This window comes from Canis lupus, chromosome 9 (assembly GCF_011100685.1).
Source record: "Canis lupus familiaris isolate Mischka breed German Shepherd chromosome 9, alternate assembly UU_Cfam_GSD_1.0, whole genome shotgun sequence".
Classification (NCBI taxonomy): Eukaryota; Metazoa; Chordata; class Mammalia; order Carnivora; family Canidae; genus Canis; species Canis lupus.
In genome coordinates, this window is record NC_049230.1 from 51,341,943 (window position 1) to 51,361,872 (window position 19,930).

General features: G+C 56.6%; 1 protein-coding gene across 1 annotated transcript; it reads left to right on the top strand.

Annotated features, from left to right (window-relative positions):
• Window positions 1–8,947: 8,947 nt before the first annotated feature.
• Window positions 8,948–18,049, top strand: GBGT1 (globoside alpha-1,3-N-acetylgalactosaminyltransferase 1). The gene is given in 6 exon segments (NM_001003193.1): window positions 8,948–9,041; window positions 9,595–9,660; window positions 14,267–14,317; window positions 14,393–14,428; window positions 15,117–15,251; window positions 16,486–18,049. Coding segments are annotated over 6 exon segments (1,044 nt in total). The 5' UTR covers window positions 8,948–8,970; the 3' UTR covers window positions 17,171–18,049.
• Window positions 18,050–19,930: the final 1,881 nt, after the last annotated feature.

Sequence of the window (19,930 nt, forward strand, 5' to 3'; positions counted from 1 at the left end):
CCTGACAGGGGTGCGGGGACAGGTGCCACCTGTACAGGGAGAGCTCCTGGCTCCTGGTCCCCCTCCTCCTGCAGGAAACCAGGCCCTGCTCTGGATGGGGTAGACCCGCAGGGGGCGCCAGCTGCCACCACCCTGAATGTACCTCCTGCTCCACAAAGTCACCCTGATGTCCCCCTAGGAATGTATCTGTGACCCCCTGGGTGCCTCAGCGGTTAAGTGTCTGCCTTCAACTCAGAGCGTGATCCCAGGGTCCCGGGATCAAGTCCTGCATCGGGCTCCCTATGAGAAGCCTGCTTCTCCATCTTCCTGGGTCTCTGCCTCTCTCTCTGTGTCTCTCATGAATAAATAAATAAAACCTCTAAAAAAAAAGAAGAAGAAGAAAGAAGAAAGAAGAAGAAGGAGAAGGAGAAGAAATGTTCTTCTTTATTATGGTTTCTCTTAGGGGCAGGATTTTTTGTTTTTTTCTATTTCACTTTTTTTTTTTAGAATCATACATTTTAGGCTTTAAATAAAAGTACATTTTATTTAACTTCACTATTTACTAGCATGAATAAAATTTAGAATGTCCTGCATCTACTGTGTAGTCACAGAATATCTCAGTCCCCAAAGGACACCCTGACCCAGAAGCCCTCCCTGCCCATTTTTCACCCAGCCCAGCCCCTGGAAGCCTAAGCTGCTTTCTCTCTCTGTTCCTTTAAGTGTTCTGGATGTTCCCTGAAGTGGAATCACCCAGGAGGTACCTTTGGCTGCCCACAGATTTTCAAACAGGACCCCGTATGTGTGTGTGTATTTGACCCAGAATTCCCCTATTTCGGTACTGAAATCCCTGAAGGATGAAAGAGGAGATCATAACAGAGGCCCCTTGAATAAATATGGGCACACTCTAGTGGTCGAGACCCTGATCCTTCTGGGACCCCACAGCCAGACCCCAGGCAAGAACCCAGACAGTGGGTTCCTCCTGTGGCCAACACAGAAACAGGGGAAATGCAGAAAGCTGGAAGACACCCCTCGGAGGGCAGAAGCATTGTCACAACCCAAGGCCAGAGAAAGGTTTCACAAGCCTCTGGTGCAAACACTGCTCCATGTCCATGGGGTCCACAGGGACAGAGACCAACACACACACGTGCAAGGGGAGGGGAGGACGCAGGGAGTATGTGTCAGAGACGGGAGCTCCCGGGGAGGGACTCTGGCAAAGGAAACCCTATGGGGCAGCGCTGGTCACCCTCAGACCGGCAGGTACATGGTGCGGGGACCAGCGGCCCTGGTGAGGACGTGAGGGAACAGAGGCCCCCGCAGGTCACTGGAGAGAAGGGTGACGGCACCCGTGTCTGGGAGAACAGGGAGCAGCACCCATCCCAGCCAGCAGGTGCACACATCACCTGCCGTTCTCGGCCTCAGACTCACCCCCCGGAAACCCTGGCACGGTTTTTCAAAGGTGTATTTTCAGGAGCCTTCATCATGACGGTCGGGGAGATGGCAGGGAAGGGACAACACTGGTGCCCGAGGAGGTGGGTGGCATCCCCGGTCCCAGTCCCCCTGACAGGAGGCCCTGTAGCTACTGTCACAGCACCCCTCAGGGCACGGATCCGGGAAGGCCCTCCTGAGTCCCCTCCTGCCACCCGGCCCCTGGACACCTTCAGAGCTGTTGGAGGAGGCGGTGGAGAGGATCCAGGATGACGGCAGGTCCAGGAGAAGGAAGGTCAGTATGGGGAGGACCGCTGCTCAGGGCCTGTGCCACCATCCAGGGCCGGGGCTGTGATGTCCTGGGACCTCACCCCAAATACTAGCTCCTGGCGTATGGACCCCACTTCTGTGGTTTCCCTTCCCCCATCCACCCTCCTTCCCTTTCATCCCATCCTTCCTCCCCTCCCTTCCTCTCCATCCTCCCTCCCTCTCTCCCATCCTCAGTAGACCCAGAGGATCTGGGTCCCTGCTGTGCACCAAACACTGGGGTTTCAACAGTGTGCACCCCCGCCCCCATGCCCCCCCCCACACATGACACTCAGGTCCACTGTGGGAGGTGACAGGGGCAGGCCTCAGGGTTAGCAGCGGTGATGAACACCAGGAATCTGCTCCTGAAAACAGAGGCCCTTGCACAAACAAAAGAATGAAGACACTCAAGCTGGGCACTTCCTCTAGAAGAATCTAGTCTAGTGAGGACAAGTAAGTATATCCTAGACTCCATGCAATGTGTGTTACAATGGCTCATACACACTGATTCCTGGAACCAACAGAGTCCCTCATCCAGTGTTGAGTGGGGTTTTGTGACACAACTTTTCTGACCAAATGACAGCGTTTCTGCCAATATCTCCAGGGCCTTTTGTTCTCCCAAGGGTCCCTGTGATCCTCTGACCCGGATGTCATCCCCCTTGGGAAGCTCTGTCCTGCTGTCTTCCTTGTGTCCTGCCTCTTCTGGGCCCCCTCAGGGACCTCCCCAGCCAGGGACACCCTGGCCAGGACTCCCCACGTCCCTCCCTGGACCTCATGAGCCCTGTGCTTTGTGCGAGGCCTGTGCAGTCCCGCAGTGGCCACTTGGCATCTCCCCTTGCAGCGCTGGCATCTTCCTGCGCTGGCCTCCTCTGAGGACTCTGGGAGGCCAGCCTCTGACATGTCAAGGGCATGGGCACACGAGTCTGGAGGGTCCAGAAGGTCTGCTCCCAGTCCCAGCATGTGGAGTGTGGGCAGAGAGAGGTCCCCCAGCAGCGGGGAACTTGGGTCAGGGAGCCCGAGGGAGGAGAGGGAGCAGCGGGGGCCTGGCCCTCGGGCCCAGTGGGAGCCCACTTCCCACCCACACGGGCTCTGTCCCCAGGGCTGGAGGCCGTGTCTGCCCTTCCAGGCTGCAGGCTGGCAGCTGCTGGCAGGAGCACAGGCCCCCTGGTGCAGGAGATGAGCCCTCAGGCAGGGAGGGGGCCTACTCTGTGTGTAGCAAGGTTGTAAACAAGGAACAGAGAGGGTTAGGGGCATCCACAAAGTGCTCAGTGGGCGAGTGACCCAGCGTCCACTGTGGTGGAGCCTGGAGCCATGCCCCGGGTGCTTGATAACAGGGAACCCCCCGCACCATGAGTGTCTGCCTCCCCTTGCCACATGGGGGTCTCGACCTGGGTCCCCCTCTCCTGCCCGCCCTGCATATCACATGTGTGGTAGGACCCCCAACGGCCACCGCGGGTGAGCCACGGGGTGTAGTCACCCCAGCTGCCTCTACATGAGCCGGAGCCGGAGGGCAGAACTGGATTCATCTGTGTGGGAACCTCTCCCATGGGGACTGGGGTTCCCCAGGCTCTGAGCAGAAATTGAGGTGCCAAGGACTCTCCTGGGTTGTAAGTAACAGCCAGGTGTCCCTGCTCTGAGGGCACAAGGCCGCTCCTTCCCTGCATGTCCTCCCTTTTGGCTGGTTCACCTTCTCCTGAGCAGGGATGTCAGAGGCCCTGGGATATCTCAGTCCCCTCCCCACACACACACCGTGGCCGATGCCACATCCAGAACACACTTCACATCCAACACCAAGTACACACATGCGCACACACACTCCATGAGACCCTGACTCTTCCTGGGAGAGCGGCTCTCTGACATTCTCTATCTGCATTAGAAACCTCGGTCTATTCCTCTAAGTGGGTTTGTGGCCCACCAAGCGGTGGTATCGGCCAGGGACCCCAGAGCCCCCTGCTGCGCCCTGGAGGCATCTCCTGTGGGGCTCTCAGCTACAGGCAGATGTGCCCATATGTGCAGGGGACACCTGGGCGCATGTCTTTAGGCCCTTCCTCTGGTTCCTGGAAGGAGACAAAGTGGATCAACCGGGAGGGCATCTCATGCCAGGAGTCACATGCCAGGAAGAGAGCAGACCTCTCCCTGCGCTCGGGAGGGAGTGTCCACTCCCTTGGCCGCCTCGAGGGCTCCAAGTTTCAGGGTTTGGGGAGGAAACCGTGTGGGCTTGGTAGTTGGGAGATGACATTGATTTACTTATATTGTTTTCACATGACGAAGGAGGCTGGACCTTTGTCGCTCTTGGCCATTTCCAAAGCGCCAGCCCTTCTCTCTAGCCTGGGGTGAGCCTGCGGCGCTCACAGGCCTTTCAGAACATGCCCTGGGTCCTGTCTGGGTCCGGGTTCTATGCCCGTGCCCGGCCGGGCAGCTCCTCTCCTGGATGCAGGGCCGGGGCTCAGATCTGTGCCTGTGGGGTGCTGTCCTGTTCTCTCCCCGGGTCTGCTCCAGGGTACAAGCATGCTGACCTCAGAAGACCTTGGTGGATCTGCTCCCCGTGACCAGACTGATGCCAAACAGGGGAGCAGTGGGTTCTGCCTGGGGCCAGGCCAGGCCTTAGCTAGTGTGGCATGATGGGACTTTGATTAACGAATGACCCTCAAAATTCAATAAAAAAAGAGTGGGGGGAGGGGTTGCCTGAGTGGCTCAGTTGGTTAAGCGGCTGCCATCAGCTTGGGTCATGATTCTAGGGTCCTGGCATGATCCTGGGGTCCTGGGATGGAGTCCTGCACAGGGCTCCCTACTCAGCAGGGAGTCTGCTTCTCCCTCTGCCTCTGTGGCTCTCCCTGCTCATGCACTCACTGGCGCTCTCTCTCTGTCTCAAATAAACAAATAAAATCTTTTTAAAAATTTAGAACAAGAATGCCCCTCAGATTCAGCTGGCTTCCAGGTAGACTGAGCACCAGGCTGCACCCCCCCTTGTTCCTCTGAACACAAAGGACAACAAGGAACAGAAGAGCAGGGTCCCTGGGGGTCAGAACTGGCCCAGTGCTCACCAGCCCACACATGTCCTAAAAACCCCACTCTTGGAGCACCTGGGTGGCTCAGTGGTTAAGCATCTACCTTCCGCTCAGGTGGTGATCCCAGGGTCCTGGGATCAAGTCCCACATCGGGCGCCCCTCAGGGAGCCTACATCTCCCTCTGCTGTGTCTCTGCCTCTCTCTGTGTGTCTCTTATGAATAAATAAAATCTTTTTTAAAAATAAATATAAATAAACCCCACTCTTTTGGGGTGTCAGGTGTATGTTGTTCTGATGATACTGAATGCAGAAGCCCAGTGTCACAAACACAGGACAGAGCTGCTCAGGGTGATGCTGGGATGAGGCCTGGAATCCCCCACCCGCCATATACACCCCAGGGCCCCATCCCTCCGGGGCTCTGAGAGGAAGAATGGGAGGAATCCATTGCCTCTTTTTATACCAGGAGAAGCAGGTTTCATCCAAGATCTCCCAGAAAATTGAGGTCAGAACCCTGAGCAGGTGGGCTGAGACTTAGGGTCTGTCCTCAGGCACCTGTCACCTGTCGCTGTCCACCCTGTGGCACCGAGACCCCACAGGGCTAAGATGGATGTCTGGGTCTAACCTGGGCTTTCTGCGGCCTTCTGCTGGGCTCCCAGGGAAAAGGCTGGCCCTTGCTCCAGACAAAAGGTTGTTCCTCAAGGTCAAAAAAGAGAGGTCCACGCACTGGAGGCTCTGCACACCTTCCCACCTATCCTTGGAGATTGAGGTCCAGGGACCTGCTGTCTCCTGCTATTCCTGATCATTCCAAGGCTCCAAGGCATGTTCCACCATGGAGCCCCTTCTTTCTGGGAAACACTCTGAGGCATCCTCCAGGATCCCAGAGATAGGTCACAGCAGGGGGTCAACTGTGAAACTCTGTGGGTTGTGGGGAGCCTGAGGATCAGCTTTTGAGGCCCGGACTCTCAGCCCGGCTTGGCCACTAACCGGAAGAGGAACCACTCCCTGGGATGCTGCCCAATCCCCTTGGTGAACTCACTCCCATTTTACAGATGGGAAGCCCGAGGACAGGTGAGGGTAATGGTCCCTTGGTTATCGAGGGTAGCACGGGCATAGCCCCTCCACCACAGGCCTCACTTGGGATGGTCCAAAGCTGCTGGACAAGGAGCTGATCCCAGCAATAAGACCACTGGCCTGTGGCCTGTGATCAGAATTTATCATTTAACCCCTTCTTGGGTCAGCTCCTTGCGAGTAGGAACTGTGTCACTTCATTGCTGTAAGCCTGAACCCTCAGAACAGTGCCAACATGTAGCACACACAGTTTCTTGGATAAAGAGACAAATGAATCTATGTAAGGTCCTGTTCTATTACAGATGAGAAATCGCTTGTGTTAACTGTCCATGTGTGAACGCATTCACGTATGCATTTGGTGCCCTGTCCATTCGTCCATCCATCTGCCCGTCCACTCCCTGTGTGCTGACATCTAGAACGAGATAGTGAACCTCAGATGCCGCCCCCACTCACACTCACAGCCAGGAAGGGAGCGTGAAACCCCCATGGCCCTCCTCATCCTAAAAAGATATTTAAGTAATAGGGTTGTTTTTTTTTTAATTCCATATATATATATGGACAGAGCAAGCGAGAGGGTGGGGGCAGGTGGAAATCCAGTGTACGAATTTCTCCGGCCGCTCCCTCTGCCTCTGCTTTCATTGTTTGGCTCTTGTTCTTTCAGATTCTCCTCCTGGCTCCCTTGAGCGCTTCTGGTGTCTCTGCCTGGGTTCCTAGGTTAGCCACCTACATGCTCCCTTTAGGAAGGCGTCCAAATGCACAAATGCACGCCCTGCACTCCCTCCCATCTTCCGCCCCCTCCCCAGTTTTTGGTGCCATATGCTTTAAGTCATGAACATCCCTTCCCATCTTCCTTCACCTTTCTTTCCGCCCAGCCCTGAGGCTGTCCTAGGTTGAATCTCTCTTCTCCTGGGAGTTGAGGGAGTAGGGCTGGTTGGGTCAGGAGAGGGCCATGGTCCTGGCAGAGTGCCGGCCTGCCTGCCACGGCCATGGGGCTGAGTGAGCCCTGTCTGGCTCGCCTCTTAATTACCAGGGAGGAATCATTGTCCAGAAGGCACAGCGGGGAATTTGGTGAAGAAAACTGCTCAGGTTGGAAGCCAGCTCGCACCTGGCTACCCAGAGGTGGAAATGTGTCCAGGTCACTCTGGTGGTGCTAACCATGATTCCTGAGTCTCAGCCTGCAGGCCCTTAGAGCATCTCCCCGCTATCTCCCTTGGTTATACAGCTGCAACTAGAATCAGCAAAAACGTCAAGAGTTGGTAAAGCCTGTGACTCTCCATCTCGGGGTCTTGAGTTCAAGTCCTATGTTGAGGGTAGAGCTTACTTCAGAAAAAAATAGTTCCAGACTGGCTCCCAGAGAACCAGTGTTTGCAGCTAAAAATGGAAACAGCCTTTCAGCCAGCACTCACCAGTTCCCCCACACTCTGGAGACACAAGCCCTGCCTTATAGGGCTACACCCCTGAAGACTGTGGGCAGCTATGCCCAGGGGCCAGGAAGACCTGGGCCTATGAGCTGCAGGCTGCATCCTTGTGACCCTGAGCAAACCTGTGACCTCTGGGAGCCTGGATGGTCCTCCCTTCTTTCTCATGTGGTTCGCTGTATCCACTCAGCGTCCTCCTTACCGCGCCCTCATTCACTGTCTGGGCGCCTCGCTCTTCGTCCCTGTGTATGTCCCTCAACGGTGCCCAAGCAAAGGCCTCTGCCCCCAGGCCCCGGGCCCTCAGTGAGCTGTCAGAGGGCCGCCCCCGCCCCGGGGGACGAGGGTCGGTGCTAAATGCTACCCAACAAGCCCTAGGAGGAAAGTACGGCAGTTCCCGCGGGGCGGGGCGGGGCGGGGCGGGGCGGGAACAGGGCAGACTCAGGGAGATTCCAAGACCAAACCGCATGGCTGTGCCCTAGGCCAGCCCGCCAGCCCGGAGGCCGGGAGCAAGGGGAAAGCCTAAACCGCAAAGGAAGCGGAACGTACAGCTGGGTTTTCCTTCCTGCGATTGTTCCGTTCTTCTAAAAACATGAAAGTTTTTCTGATTTCTCCAGCCCTCACGCTCACCCTGAGCTCCCGGATGGGCTCTTCTCTCTGCGGGCCTTGGCCCCGGGCTGGAGAGGCCGCAGGACCCCAGCAGAGGGAGGAGCCCAGGGCCCATCTGCTCCCCGGGACCGGGGCGGGGCGCGGCGGGCACCTCCCTGCCCCGCCGGCCCCGCCCCCGCCCGCCGGCCCCGCCCCGCCGGCCCCGCCCCGCCCCCGCAGGCCCCGCCCCCAACCCCGCGGCCCGCCCCACCCTCGGGTCAGCCCGGGGCGCGGCTGTGGGCGCGGCGTGGCCACCGGGGATCGCGCGGCGCCGGCGAGCCGCGCCCTGGCCTGCGTGTGGAGGTGCGCCCCTCCCTCGGTCCTGGAGCCCGTCCGGCCGCAGGGTGAGTCGCGCTCCCCGGCCCCGCGCCGCGGCGCCCGCAAGCGCCCTGAGCCCCGGCCCGCAGCGGCGGGCGGAAGTCGCCTGCGGGTCCCGGCCCGGACAGCGGCTGCGGCGCCCCCTGGCCGAGGGGCACGGGAGCTGGGGGGGGGGGGGGGGGACAGTGACTTGCCCAAGGTTCCCGAGCGAGTGAGCGCTGCAGCGCGTTCCCGCCGTCCCCCGAGAGCCCAGGCCCGGCGCCCGGAGCAAGGGTCCCTGCCACCTAGGCCCGCCCGCAGCCCGCCGCGGGGGCATCACGGCCGCCCCTCTCGGCGCAGCCCCCGCCCCGGCCGGCCGGTCCCCGCGGGGCCCACTCGGGCTCCATTTCCGGGGTCCCCCTCTTCGCCCCGGGAATCCTTCCCCAAGCCCCGCCCTGCGCTGCTGCCCGAGTCCCCAGGCTGGCCTGGCCTGCTGGCCGGGCCACGCTCTGCTCCCCGCCGAGGGCGGGCGGGGCCGGGGAGGGAGACCCGAGAGCCGGGACTAGCGGGCGGGCGGCCCCTCCCGAGGCACAGCCGTAGGCTTGGCTGAGCCCTGAGCCTCTGTCCCCATGTCCACCGACTGGAGGGGTCTCCGCTGGGGCTCCCCAGGGGAGGGCAGGGCAGCAAGGATGGGGAGCATTCCTTTGCAGGTGTTCCTCCACCCCGGAGCCCCCGGCTCAGAGCCTGACAGCCCTGGGAGAGGGGGGCGACTCACCAAGCCGGTCAGGCTCCCCAGGTGCCCGGGTTCAGAGGCTTCACCCAGCAATGCGCTGCCGCAGACTGGCCCTGGGCCTCGGATTCAGCCTGCTGTCGGGCATTGCCCTCTGGTCCCTGTGGTGAGCATGCCCCTGTGGGGCCCTCCCTTCACCCCAGACTCCTCCCTTTCTTGGCATCTCAACCCCCAAACCTTGGCCCCTTTACAGATTCCTAGGTCCCACCCTCCTCCCTTGGCACACCTGTCCCCCAACCCCAGCCCCAGAAAGACCAAACTAGTTCTGGTTTCTGGATTTTGCTTTGTACTGACCTCCTGGCCTGTGCACTTGCTCATTCCTCTGCCTGGACCATCCTTCTAGCCCCATTAATGAAGACCACCTGTTCACACACCAAAATTCACCCCACGTGTTCCTTCTGTGTAGTCCTCCCACCACCACACCCTACTCCCCCATGTGTAGGGCCTGGCACCAAGAACATTCCTGTCCCGGGAATGAATGACTGGGTGAATAGTGGCCACACTGCAGAAGACCCAGAGGGCTTTGACCTCTGAGGTCAGCCAGACCCAGAGTGGCGGGGGATCCCCAAATGCACCCCACTGGGGGCCTTTGAGCCCATTAACGTGCACCAAGTGGGTTTTCAGCCTCGTGACAATCAGCAAGTGTTTTTCCTCTCCAGGATGTATATGGAGACCTGGCTGCCCTTCTCCTATGTCCCCTATTATCTCCCCTGCCCAGAGATCTTGTAAGTATGGGGCAGGGAGAATTTGGGCCCTTTGGGCCTGCTTGCAGTGGGAACACTGGGAGAGTTTTCAGGTCCCTCCGCAGGTTATTTTGATAAGCATTGGGTCATTTATGGGCTGCCACAAATGTGGAGTAAAATGCCCATGTCAGTCCTCCAGCGTCCTGGCAAACCCTTGCTCCCCGCCCCCCTGCACCAGGTTTTGAGCTTGAGGTGCTACAGGGCTCTGAGCTTCACTGGCTTCATCTGTAAAATGGGATAGTTCTCCCCCCAACCCAGGCCACCTGGAACATAGAGTATGACAACACCTGTAAACAGTCTGCTGTAGCACGTGCCACTTGGGAGGTACTTGGGACACGTGCTCTTAGGACTTTGTTGCTAAATTTTGTGTGCAATGTGTATTTGAGGAGCAGATTAACATGTAGCCAGTCTTCCGCTACATAACGAACCTGACTTTTTTTTTTTTTAAGATTTATTTATTTATTCATTCAGAGAGAGCGAGAGAGAGAGGCAGAGACACAGGCAGAGGGAGAAACAGGCTCCATGCAGGAAGCCTGATGTGGGACTCGATCCCGGGTCTCCAGGATCACACCCCGGGCTGCAGGCAGCGCTAAACCGCTGTGCCACCGGGGCTGCCCCAAACCTGACTTTTTGATAGTTAAGAATGAAAAAGTGGGCTGGGTCAGTCTCAAGGGGGTATCTTCATGGTAGCTAAAGTCAAGTTTAAAATCTGGATCATAGCGACTCCTGGGTGGCTTAGCAGTTGAGTATCTGCCTTTAGTTCAGGTCGTGATCCCGGAGGGTTCTGGGATGGAGTTCCCACATCAGGCTACCTGCAGGGAGCCTGCTTCCCCCTCTGCCTGTGTCTCTGCCTCTCTCTGTGTGTCTCTCATGAATAAATAAAATCTTTTAAAAATAAAATAAAATCTAGATCATGGACTGCTAATTAACCACAAGGCATGTTTCACTGTTAAAAACACAGATGCCTGGGTGGCTCAGGCATTGAGCATCTGCCTTTGGCGCAGGGTGTGATCCCAGGATCCAGGGTCGAGTCCCACATCAGGCTACTTGCTGGGAGCCTGCTTCTCCCTCAGCCTGTCTCAGCCTCTCTCTCTCTCTGTCTCTTCTCTCTGTGTGTGTGTGTGTGTGTGTGTATCTCATAAATAAATAAATAAAATCTTAAAAACACACACACACAGAGTATAGTCAATTTGGAAGCTGGAAAGCAGAAAAGACAAAAGAAACAAACACATCTTGTGTCCAGCCAGTCTGAGTTATACTTTGCTTCCAAAGTTCATGGTCGACTCCCTGGTTGCTGTACTTTGAACAGACTGTGCATCTTACTTGGTTCTAAAACCAAAAAGGCTGCTTGCTATTGAAAATAGTTACGATCATATGTTTTTGAGATTTTTAGCCTGTGTTCCCAAAACTGGCTATATTCATCAGCGTGTGTTCATACTCTTTTGTGGTCACCATCCTTTTATCACCCCAGGAGCTGTGTCATAATTCTTGAATGCCTACCTTTTTCCCACCAATGACCAGGGAGCATTTCGGTTGTTTCCAATTCCCCAGGATTTTTTTTTTTTAAGTTTTACTTATTTATTTGAGAGAGAGAGCATGAGCAAGGGAGAGGGGCTGAAAGGGAGAAGCAGACTCCCCGCTGAGCAGGGAGCCTGACATGAGACTCCATCCCAGGACCCCAAGATCATGACTATGCTGTGAAGGCAGATGCTTAACCAACTGAACCACCCAGGCGCCCCCTCCAATTTCCCCAGTTTTCTTTCTTTCTTTTTTTTTTTCCCCCAGTTTTCTAAATGAGTTTGTAATGAGCAGCTTTAGATATAAAGCTTTTTCCATATTAAAAATCCTTTCATTTAATAGTTCCCACCCTGGGCCAGATGATATGGAGAGATTCTTGATCCATCTTGATAGATTGCTTTCCACATGCTCACACTCTCTTGTTCACACAGATGCCACTCCCAGGCCAGTCCTCGAAGCAGCACTGGGTGTTGGGAAAAGCAAAAACCAAACCACCTTGCTGATTGGAGAGATGGGGAAATGCTATCCCTTGGGGTTTGATTTCATTTCTTTAATTCCTACTGAGGCCCTCATTTCTCCCACATCCTTCCCAAGAACTAAATTTCCTCTTCCCTGATGCACCTGCTCCACGGCCTTCTCTCCCAGGCCTGTGTTGGGTTGTTTAGCACCACCTTTGCCCAAAAGTATTTGCTACTTTTTTTTTCTTTCTCCAGCTTGTCTATCTTCTGGTTCTACTCAGCTCTTTTTCTAATAGATTGAAGAATTTATGTGTGTGTTAAATGGTCATTGCATCTTCCCATCTTTTCATCTAGATTTCTTTACTTTTAGTTTCCCTACCTATGAGTGTGAAGTCGGGTTTGTTTTGGGTATTTTTTTGGGGGGGTTGTCTGTTTGCTGTTTGTTTTTGGCTCCAGCTCATCTGTGGCTTCAGTATTCTTATGATTGACAAGCTGTTTAATGAGGCTAGAGTGTGGCTGGGCTTGGGGGGAGGCGGAGGCCAATTGCCAGGGCTGTGGTAGGGCTCTTCCTCCTCACCTGCTGCCTTTGCAGAGTGCCCTCACTTCCTGAGCGGGAACCTGACATGCTTGTTTGTGTGGAAACTAGGGCAGATGGCCAATTTGATGGACTCATTTTTAAAAATTGTTGATTCAACGGCTGCCTGGGTGGCTCAGTCAGTGAAGCACCTGCCTTCGGCTCAGGTCATGATCATGGGGTCCTGGGATCAAGCCCCACATCGGGCTCCCAGCTCAGTGGGGAGCCTGCTTCTCCCTCTCCCTCTGTTGCTCCCACTGCTTGTTCTCTCTCCCTCTGTCAGATAAATAAATTTTTTGAACCTTAAATAGATAAAAATTGTTGATTCAAGAGTTTAATCACAGGACAAACAAGTGTTACAGGATTCCTGCTTATATGAAATCACTAGAATAATCAAATTCATAGAAACTGAAGTAGAATAATGGTTACTGGGGCTGAGGGGAGTCAGTGTTTCATGGGGACAGAGGTTCAGTTTGGGAAGATGAGAAAGTTCTGGAGAGGGATGGTGGGGATGGTTGCATGACAGTGTGAATGTGCTTCATGCCTCTGAACTGTGCACTTAAAAGTGGTTAAAATGCAGGCACCTGGGTAGCTGTGTCGGTTGATCGTCTGGTGCCTGGCTTCAGCTCAGTTCATGATCTCAGGGTCGTGAGATCGAGCCCTGCATCAGGCCCCATGTTCGGCAGGGAGTCTGCTTGAGATTTTTCTCTCTCTGTCCCTCTCCCCCTACTCATGTGCACATGTTCTCTCTTTCTCTCCCTCTAAAATGAATAAATAAATCTTTCTTTAAAAATGGTTAAAATTGTAAATCTTTGTTTTGTACATTTTGCCACCAAAAGAGAGAGAGAGATAAACAGGGACTAAAAATTGGTAGGAAAACTTAAGAAGGCCAAAGGTAACATCAAAGATGCCATACTGAAAGTCCCTCAGTGAATGGCAGGTGCCATGTCCTCAGGTGGTCTGGCCTCACAGCCAGCCCCAGGCCTCTTCTGCAGCTGCTCCAACTGCGTGGGTAGCCTCGAGCGGGAAGGCCTTTGCCTTCTCTGGGCCTCACTTCCACCCTCTGGGGAAGGACTTTATTGGAGGGAGTCACAGGTCTGGCCCCAGGTCCTTCCAACCAGTTTGTGACCGAGCCAGAGGCTCTGTGCAACCTGCTTCCTGAGGACCCTCCTTCTCACAGCTCCACCCAGGTTGACGCTAGTGGAGGCTGGCCACAGGGGCTGCCTGCCAAGAAGGGAACAAGATGCCTGGACTGGACAAGTGTTTGTTCTGTGCTGGGCACAGGCACATACCTTGACTCTCAGGGCAGCTCTGAGGGTGAAAGAAGTTTACCCATTTTATGCAGATGAGGAAGGGTGGGGGCTCAGTCAGGGTTTCCACTGCAGACCCAGAATGGAGGAGGGGGGCAGGCACCAGCAAGGGCAGGCTGGAGCTCAGGCAGGTGCTGACACAGTTTCTCCACGGAAACCTTAGCTCTGTTCTTCAGGCCTTCCCACCTGATTCCAGAGGGCCCACCCAGGCCATGCAGGATTATCTTTACCTAAGGGCAGCTGGGGTAGATGGTAATCACACCCACAAAATACCATCGAAGCTACGCCTTGATGGGTGTTTGTGTGCTCAGTGCTACAAGTGACCATCACCGTGGGCTCAGGGGACTCACCCAAGGTCCCCAAGCAGGAAGGTGGCAGGCAGAACAGGGCTTACCAGGTCTTTGCAGCCTCTCAAAACTTCTACCCACTGCCAGGCCCCTACAGAGTGACGTGTCTGAGAAAACGTCAGTCTTGGGGACGGACGGCACAAGGTCCAGCTCATTGCCCTGCCCCTCAGTGACCCGGAGAGACTGCTTCTGGGGGAGTACAACCCTTGTGGAGCGGGCAAAGCGTGGGGAAGCTTTCAGGGAGTGGGCCTGGAACCTGGATGGGTTCCTGCCCCATGGGGGTGTTTGCATACCCTCCACTCTGTCCTTCCTGCTCTGAGCATCTCAGTCCCCAGCCCTGGCACTAACAGCTCTCTCTCTCTCTCTCGCCTCTGCCACCAGCAACATGAAACTGCAGTATAAGGGGGAGAAGCCATTCCAGCCTGTGACACGGTAAGCAGACCACCATTTCCCCCTTTGTGACCCTGGGGGCTGGCCCCCCCTCACCACTGGCCCTTCATGTTGCAGGTCACCGCACCCTCAGCCCAAGCTCCTAGAGCAGAGGTAGGTGTTGGGTAGGGCCTAGGTGCAGAATGGAGAGATCTGGCAGGAGGAAGGGTGTGGGGACATGAAGACGGAGGCAGAGCTCTAATTTAGAAGCTGGGGTGGTGGGGGTGTCAGGTGGCCTTGGGGTCCAGGTAGTCAGTCACTAGCTACGTGACCTTGAGCAGGTTACCCAACTGCTCTGAGATTTTTCTGTACAAGTGGATAATCATACCCACCCCATAGCAGGTTGAATGGAGGACTAGATGAGATGGGGTTTGCAAAAGGCACAGCTCGGGGCACCCAGTTCATTTGAGTGTCCGACTCTTGATCTCAGGGTTGTGAGTTCAAGTGCCACATTGGGTTCCACACTGGGCATGGAGCCTACTTAAAAAAAAAAAAAAGGTACACCTACATAGTAGGTGCTCACTCCACTTTCCCAGCTAATAGGGCCACCCCTCACCTGTTAGGCACTTAGCAGGCATGGAGTGCCAGGCTCACTTAGACACTTGATGTGCATTGACTCTTCCTCCTCTCAACCAAGCCGGGAAGGAGCTATGATCATCCCCACTTCCCACATGAGGATATGGAGGCCCAGAGACAGGGATGAAGCTGCCCAGGGTCACACAGCATGGGAGGCAGGGCCAGGATGAGGCTGAGGCTTTCCCAAGGGAAGGTCCTCAGTCCCCATGGCCTCCCCTGCTGCCAGGCCTACTGAGCTGCTGACGCTCACACCCTGGTTGGCGCCCATTGTCTCCGAGGGAACCTTCAACCCTGAGCTTCTGCAGCACATCTACCAGCCGCTGAACCTGACCATCGGGCTCACAGTGTTTGCCGTGGGGAAGTGAGTAGTGGGCTGGGTGGGTGCTTGTCATAGAGCCCTAGGAGCTTACAGTGGGGGAAGAGAGAGGACCTGGACCCAGGACCCTGCCCTGAACCGGAGGCTGTGCATGTGGGAAGGTAGGGAGTAGAGAGTAATGACAGGAGGGCTGCCTGGAGGAGGGGGTCTGGCCCTGGCATGGAAGGAGGGAGGTGGCCCAGGTGAGGGAGCAGCAGGAACCTTTGGGACAACACCCCCTTGGCCGCCTAGCCCCTCTCTGCTTCCCATGAACAATCCAGGCAGGTATGAAGGGCTGGAAATGCTCAAGACCATGTCACATAACTGGGGGCCCATGGTCAGGCCACAGGCAGGTCAAGCCCCGCCCTCAGGGCCCTCTCCCCCTACCCCCCACTCTGGACCTGCCTTCTCTCTGGATGCCTCCCATCTTCCTCTCCTCTCCCCCAACCCCACCTGGCCTTGTCTTTAGAAGCCACCACCTCGCAGCTGCCCTCGGGTCTCTTTCTGGGACTCCTGAGGGAGAAACTATGATGGGGCCTCAGTACCTTGGGTGCTGGCCAGGCGGCAGAAGGCCCACCTGCTTCAGGTGATGCCCCTGGTCCCCTCACCTTTCACGTGGGCAGGGGTGGCCTATACTCTCCTCCACCTGGGACCTGCAGCCCCAGGCCCCCAGCACCACTCACCTTGCTTTGATGTATCCACTTACCCATCACGTGCTCACCTTCCTCTCTCTGAGCCTGTGTCTCTGCCTTTAAGATGGGGATTATGGGGGGTACCTGGCTGGCTCAGTCAGTGGATTGGGTGACTCTTGATCTTGGGGTTGTGAGTTCAAGCCCTATGGCGAGTATAGAGATTACTAAAAAAAAAATAAATAAATAAACTTTAAAATGGGGATTATGTATGGTGCCTGCCGTTACCGAGTTTGAGTCCCGAAGGAGCTAAGAATCCCTTACCACCTGGCACCTAGCAAGTGCTCACTAAAAGTTAGCTCAGTTTGTGAATTTAAGAATCCATTAAGTATCCTTCCTGTGATGGTCCTAAGAGGTGGTACTGTGACTGTGAGGATGTGAGACCAGAGAACCCCGGGGTTTCAGACCTGAGTTGCATTTCAAGGTGAGAAGCTAGGAAGGTGGACCCCAGTCTGTCGATCCCAGGCCCCGTGCCCACACACAGTGGGGACCCTGGGCAGTGACCCGTGGGGCTAAAGCAGATGATAAGCTCCTCATTCCTCATACCCCAGGTATACCCGCTTCGTCCAGCACTTCCTGGAGTCGGCTGAGCAGTTCTTCATGCAGGGTTACCAGGTGTACTACTATATCTTCACTAATGACCCTGCAGCCATTCCTCGGGTCCCGCTGGGCCCCGGCCGCCTCCTCAGCATCATCCCCATCCAGAGGCACTCCCGCTGGGAGGAGATTTCCACGCGCCGGATGGAGACCATCAGCCGGCATATTGCCCAGAGGGCACACCGCGAGGTGGATTACCTCTTCTGTGTCGACGTGGACATGGTGTTCCGGAACCCATGGGGCCCCGAGACCTTGGGGGACCTAGTGGCTGCAATTCACCCAGGCTACTATGCTGTACCCCGCCAGCAGTTCCCCTACGAGCGCAGGCATATTTCCACAGCCTTTGTGGCAGAGAACGAGGGGGACTTCTATTATGGTGGGGCGGTCTTTGGGGGGCGGGTGGCCAAGGTGTACGAGTTTACCACAGGCTGCCACATGGCCATCCTGGCAGACAAGGCCAATGGCATCATGGCAGCCTGGCAGGAGGAGAGTCACCTGAACCGTCGCTTCATCTCGCACAAGCCCTCCAAAGTGCTGTCCCCTGAGTACCTCTGGGATGACAGGAAGCCCCAGCCACCTAGCCTGAAGTTGATCCGCTTTTCTACACTGGACAAGGCCACCAGCTGGCTGAGGAGCTGACAGCAGAGCCAGGGCTCCATGAATGGGGCCCTAAGCCCCGCAGCCAGCTCACCCCAGCACAGCACCCAGCTCGCCCCAGCAGCCACCTTGCATCAGTGCCTCCCTTCTCGAGCCTCATGTGAGACCAGTCCAGTCTTGCCTAACTCAGTCTGTTAGCAGAACTCACCTGGAAAATGGATGCAGAAAGGCCTTCGTACACTGTAGAGGGCTGCCTCCCCATGAGGGAGAAGGCAAAGACCACACAGCCCTAGAATCAGGAAGATGGGAGGCGGGTGAAGAAGTCCAGGGCCTGGCAGCCTCACCCAGCAGATGTGCCTTTGGGGCAGGCCCTGGAGTCAGCCCTACACTGTGCCTGAGACCCAACCTGTGCCTCCCTTCTGTTGCCTCTCGCCCTTAAAGTTGCACTTCTAAGCCGCTGCTGTGAAAGGCATCCCAGACCCCTCTTCTCTGGCTGCCGGGGGTCTTGGGGACTGTGAAGTCCCCCAGCCACACAGAGCCAATCCCTCGCTCAGCCTGGGAGTGAGCCTTTGCAGCAGAACAGGCCTGGCTCCCTCTGGTTGCCAGGTCTAGCCTGTGCCCCATGGTGGGCCACACTCGCTGGCACCAACCACCTCCTTTGTAAGAGGGTTTGGGCAGCTTTTAACAAAGGTGGTGTGGGAGGTGCCTGAATGGCTCCGTCGGTTGAGCGGCTGACTCTTGGTTTCAGCTCAGGTCATGATCTCAGGGTCTTGGGATAGAGCTCTCCTCCTCACTGCCCCATCCAGCTCCTTGCTCAGTGGGCGAGTCTGGTTGAGCTTCTCTCTCTCCCTCTGCTCCTCCCCCACTCACACGTGTGTGCACATTTGCACGCTCTCTCTTAAATAAATAAATCTTAAGAAAGAAAGAAAAGCTGGCGTGTGCTAAGCCCCAACCAGGGGATTTTCACCTGCATATCCGAGTGTCTGTGCGGCCAGGCCCTGGGGATCCAGGCAGCCTGGATTTTAAATACGGTCAATTTGCAGAGGGGGTTGGGGGTGCCCAGCTTTCCAGAAAATCTGGAGTTAAGCTGACTGCTGCAACAAACAGAATTTCACTCCTATCCTCCTGGGAGCAGGGTGAAGTGATCACGTGCTTCCGGACAGGCCATACTCCCGACAATCAAGGGAAGCCAGGCCCACCGGCTGGCCACCATGCGGCCACTCAGTCCCTGAGCCCATAAGGCACGTGTCTGCTGGCTCTCAGCCCTGTGAGGCCATCGGTGGGCGTGGGGCTCCGAGGCTGAGGTACAGGCCTGGGACTAGAGGGCCTGGGAGGGCAGCCCCCCCAGCACAGTAGTCCCAGAGGGACTCCAGAGCCCCCCACTCTGTCCTCCCCACCCCGTGGTTGTATCTGCCTGGCGGGACAGAGATGGGTCAGGGCGTGGGTCCAGGGTTGGGTGGCCCAGTGTTCCCTCCTTTGCGGGCAGTGGCACCTTGGCCACAGAGGGCGCAGAGGGGTACTCTCTGGCCACATAAAGAAGAACAGGCACCCACCTACTTGGCCACCCCCTGGCAAAGCTGGGGGTCAGCCCAAAGCCCACTCCTCCTGTAGCCTGACTTCTGGCCAGTGAGCAAGGACAGATTGCCAGAGTGTGAGCAGAGGAGATGGATGGGCTGGAGAGAAGACAAGTCAGGCAGAGGTGCCAGGGTGCTTCCTGGATGAGGGATCAGGGTGGGCCCACAGCCTGTGTCCCACTGGGGAGACTGGGCATCAGGACCTGCCCCATGACGCACGTCGTGTTGAAAAAAGCGGGACTTGCCTTCAAGGAGCTTCCACATTGAGGCAGGGAGAGGCACCTTGGCATGGTGACCAGAGAAGGCCTCAGGGGGGAGGCGGCCCTGAGGCCCAGGCGGCAGCAGGATTGCAGGGGAGAGGGGAGCCCCTGCCTCCCTCCCAGCCCCTGCCTCTCCTGCACCCAGCTGATTCCCCTTCTCAGCCTTGGCCCAGACCCCCAGGAACATGGCTGGCCCTGGTCACCGTCGCAGGGCAAAAGTCGAGGGAGTGACGAGACCCAGCTCTTGGAACCAAACCCGGGTCCAAGTTACTTTCTAAAACAAAGCAGAGGGCTTAGAGCCAGAGCTGTCCACAGGGGAGAAGAGCCTGGTGAGGGTCGGGAGGGGTGGAGGAGGACGGATCGGGACCCAGCCGAGGGAGGTGGGAGGGCCCAGAGACAGGCCCAGCAGCCCTCCACCCCTGCCTGAAGGGATCAGATCTCAGCCACAGGCAGCATTGTTGACAGGGCCCCTCAGTTTTGGGGGCTTTGAGGTTTTCTAAATTGCAAACACGCTTAAGAAAGAAAATCGCAAATACAAAATGTCCACCCTGGAGGCTCCTGACACTAAAGCTTCCTGTCCCTTGTGGCCAACTGCCTCCTCCCTCCAGGCAGCCTGCCCCACCCTGGGAGGAGGCAGATGACCGCCACAGCCCCCATCTCACAGGAGTACACAGGCAGCCTGCTCTTTCCTATTTGGTTTTGGGGATCCATGCTCGAGTGGGGCCAAATAACATGCCCACCAAGCTCCCTACAGGTCCAGGAGGAGTGGCTGTGATAAGACTGCCGGGATGGTGTCCCCGACGCCCTCCAACCTGCAGTGACCCCCAACTCCTTGTCCAGCCTCCAGAGCCCTGTGTGATCTGGTGCGGATGCCCTCCCCAGCGGGGACCCCTCACCCCACTACAGCCTCCCAAGGGCTTCCTCCCCCAGGGAGCCCACTAAGCCTTTGCTGCACGGCTTTCCTCACA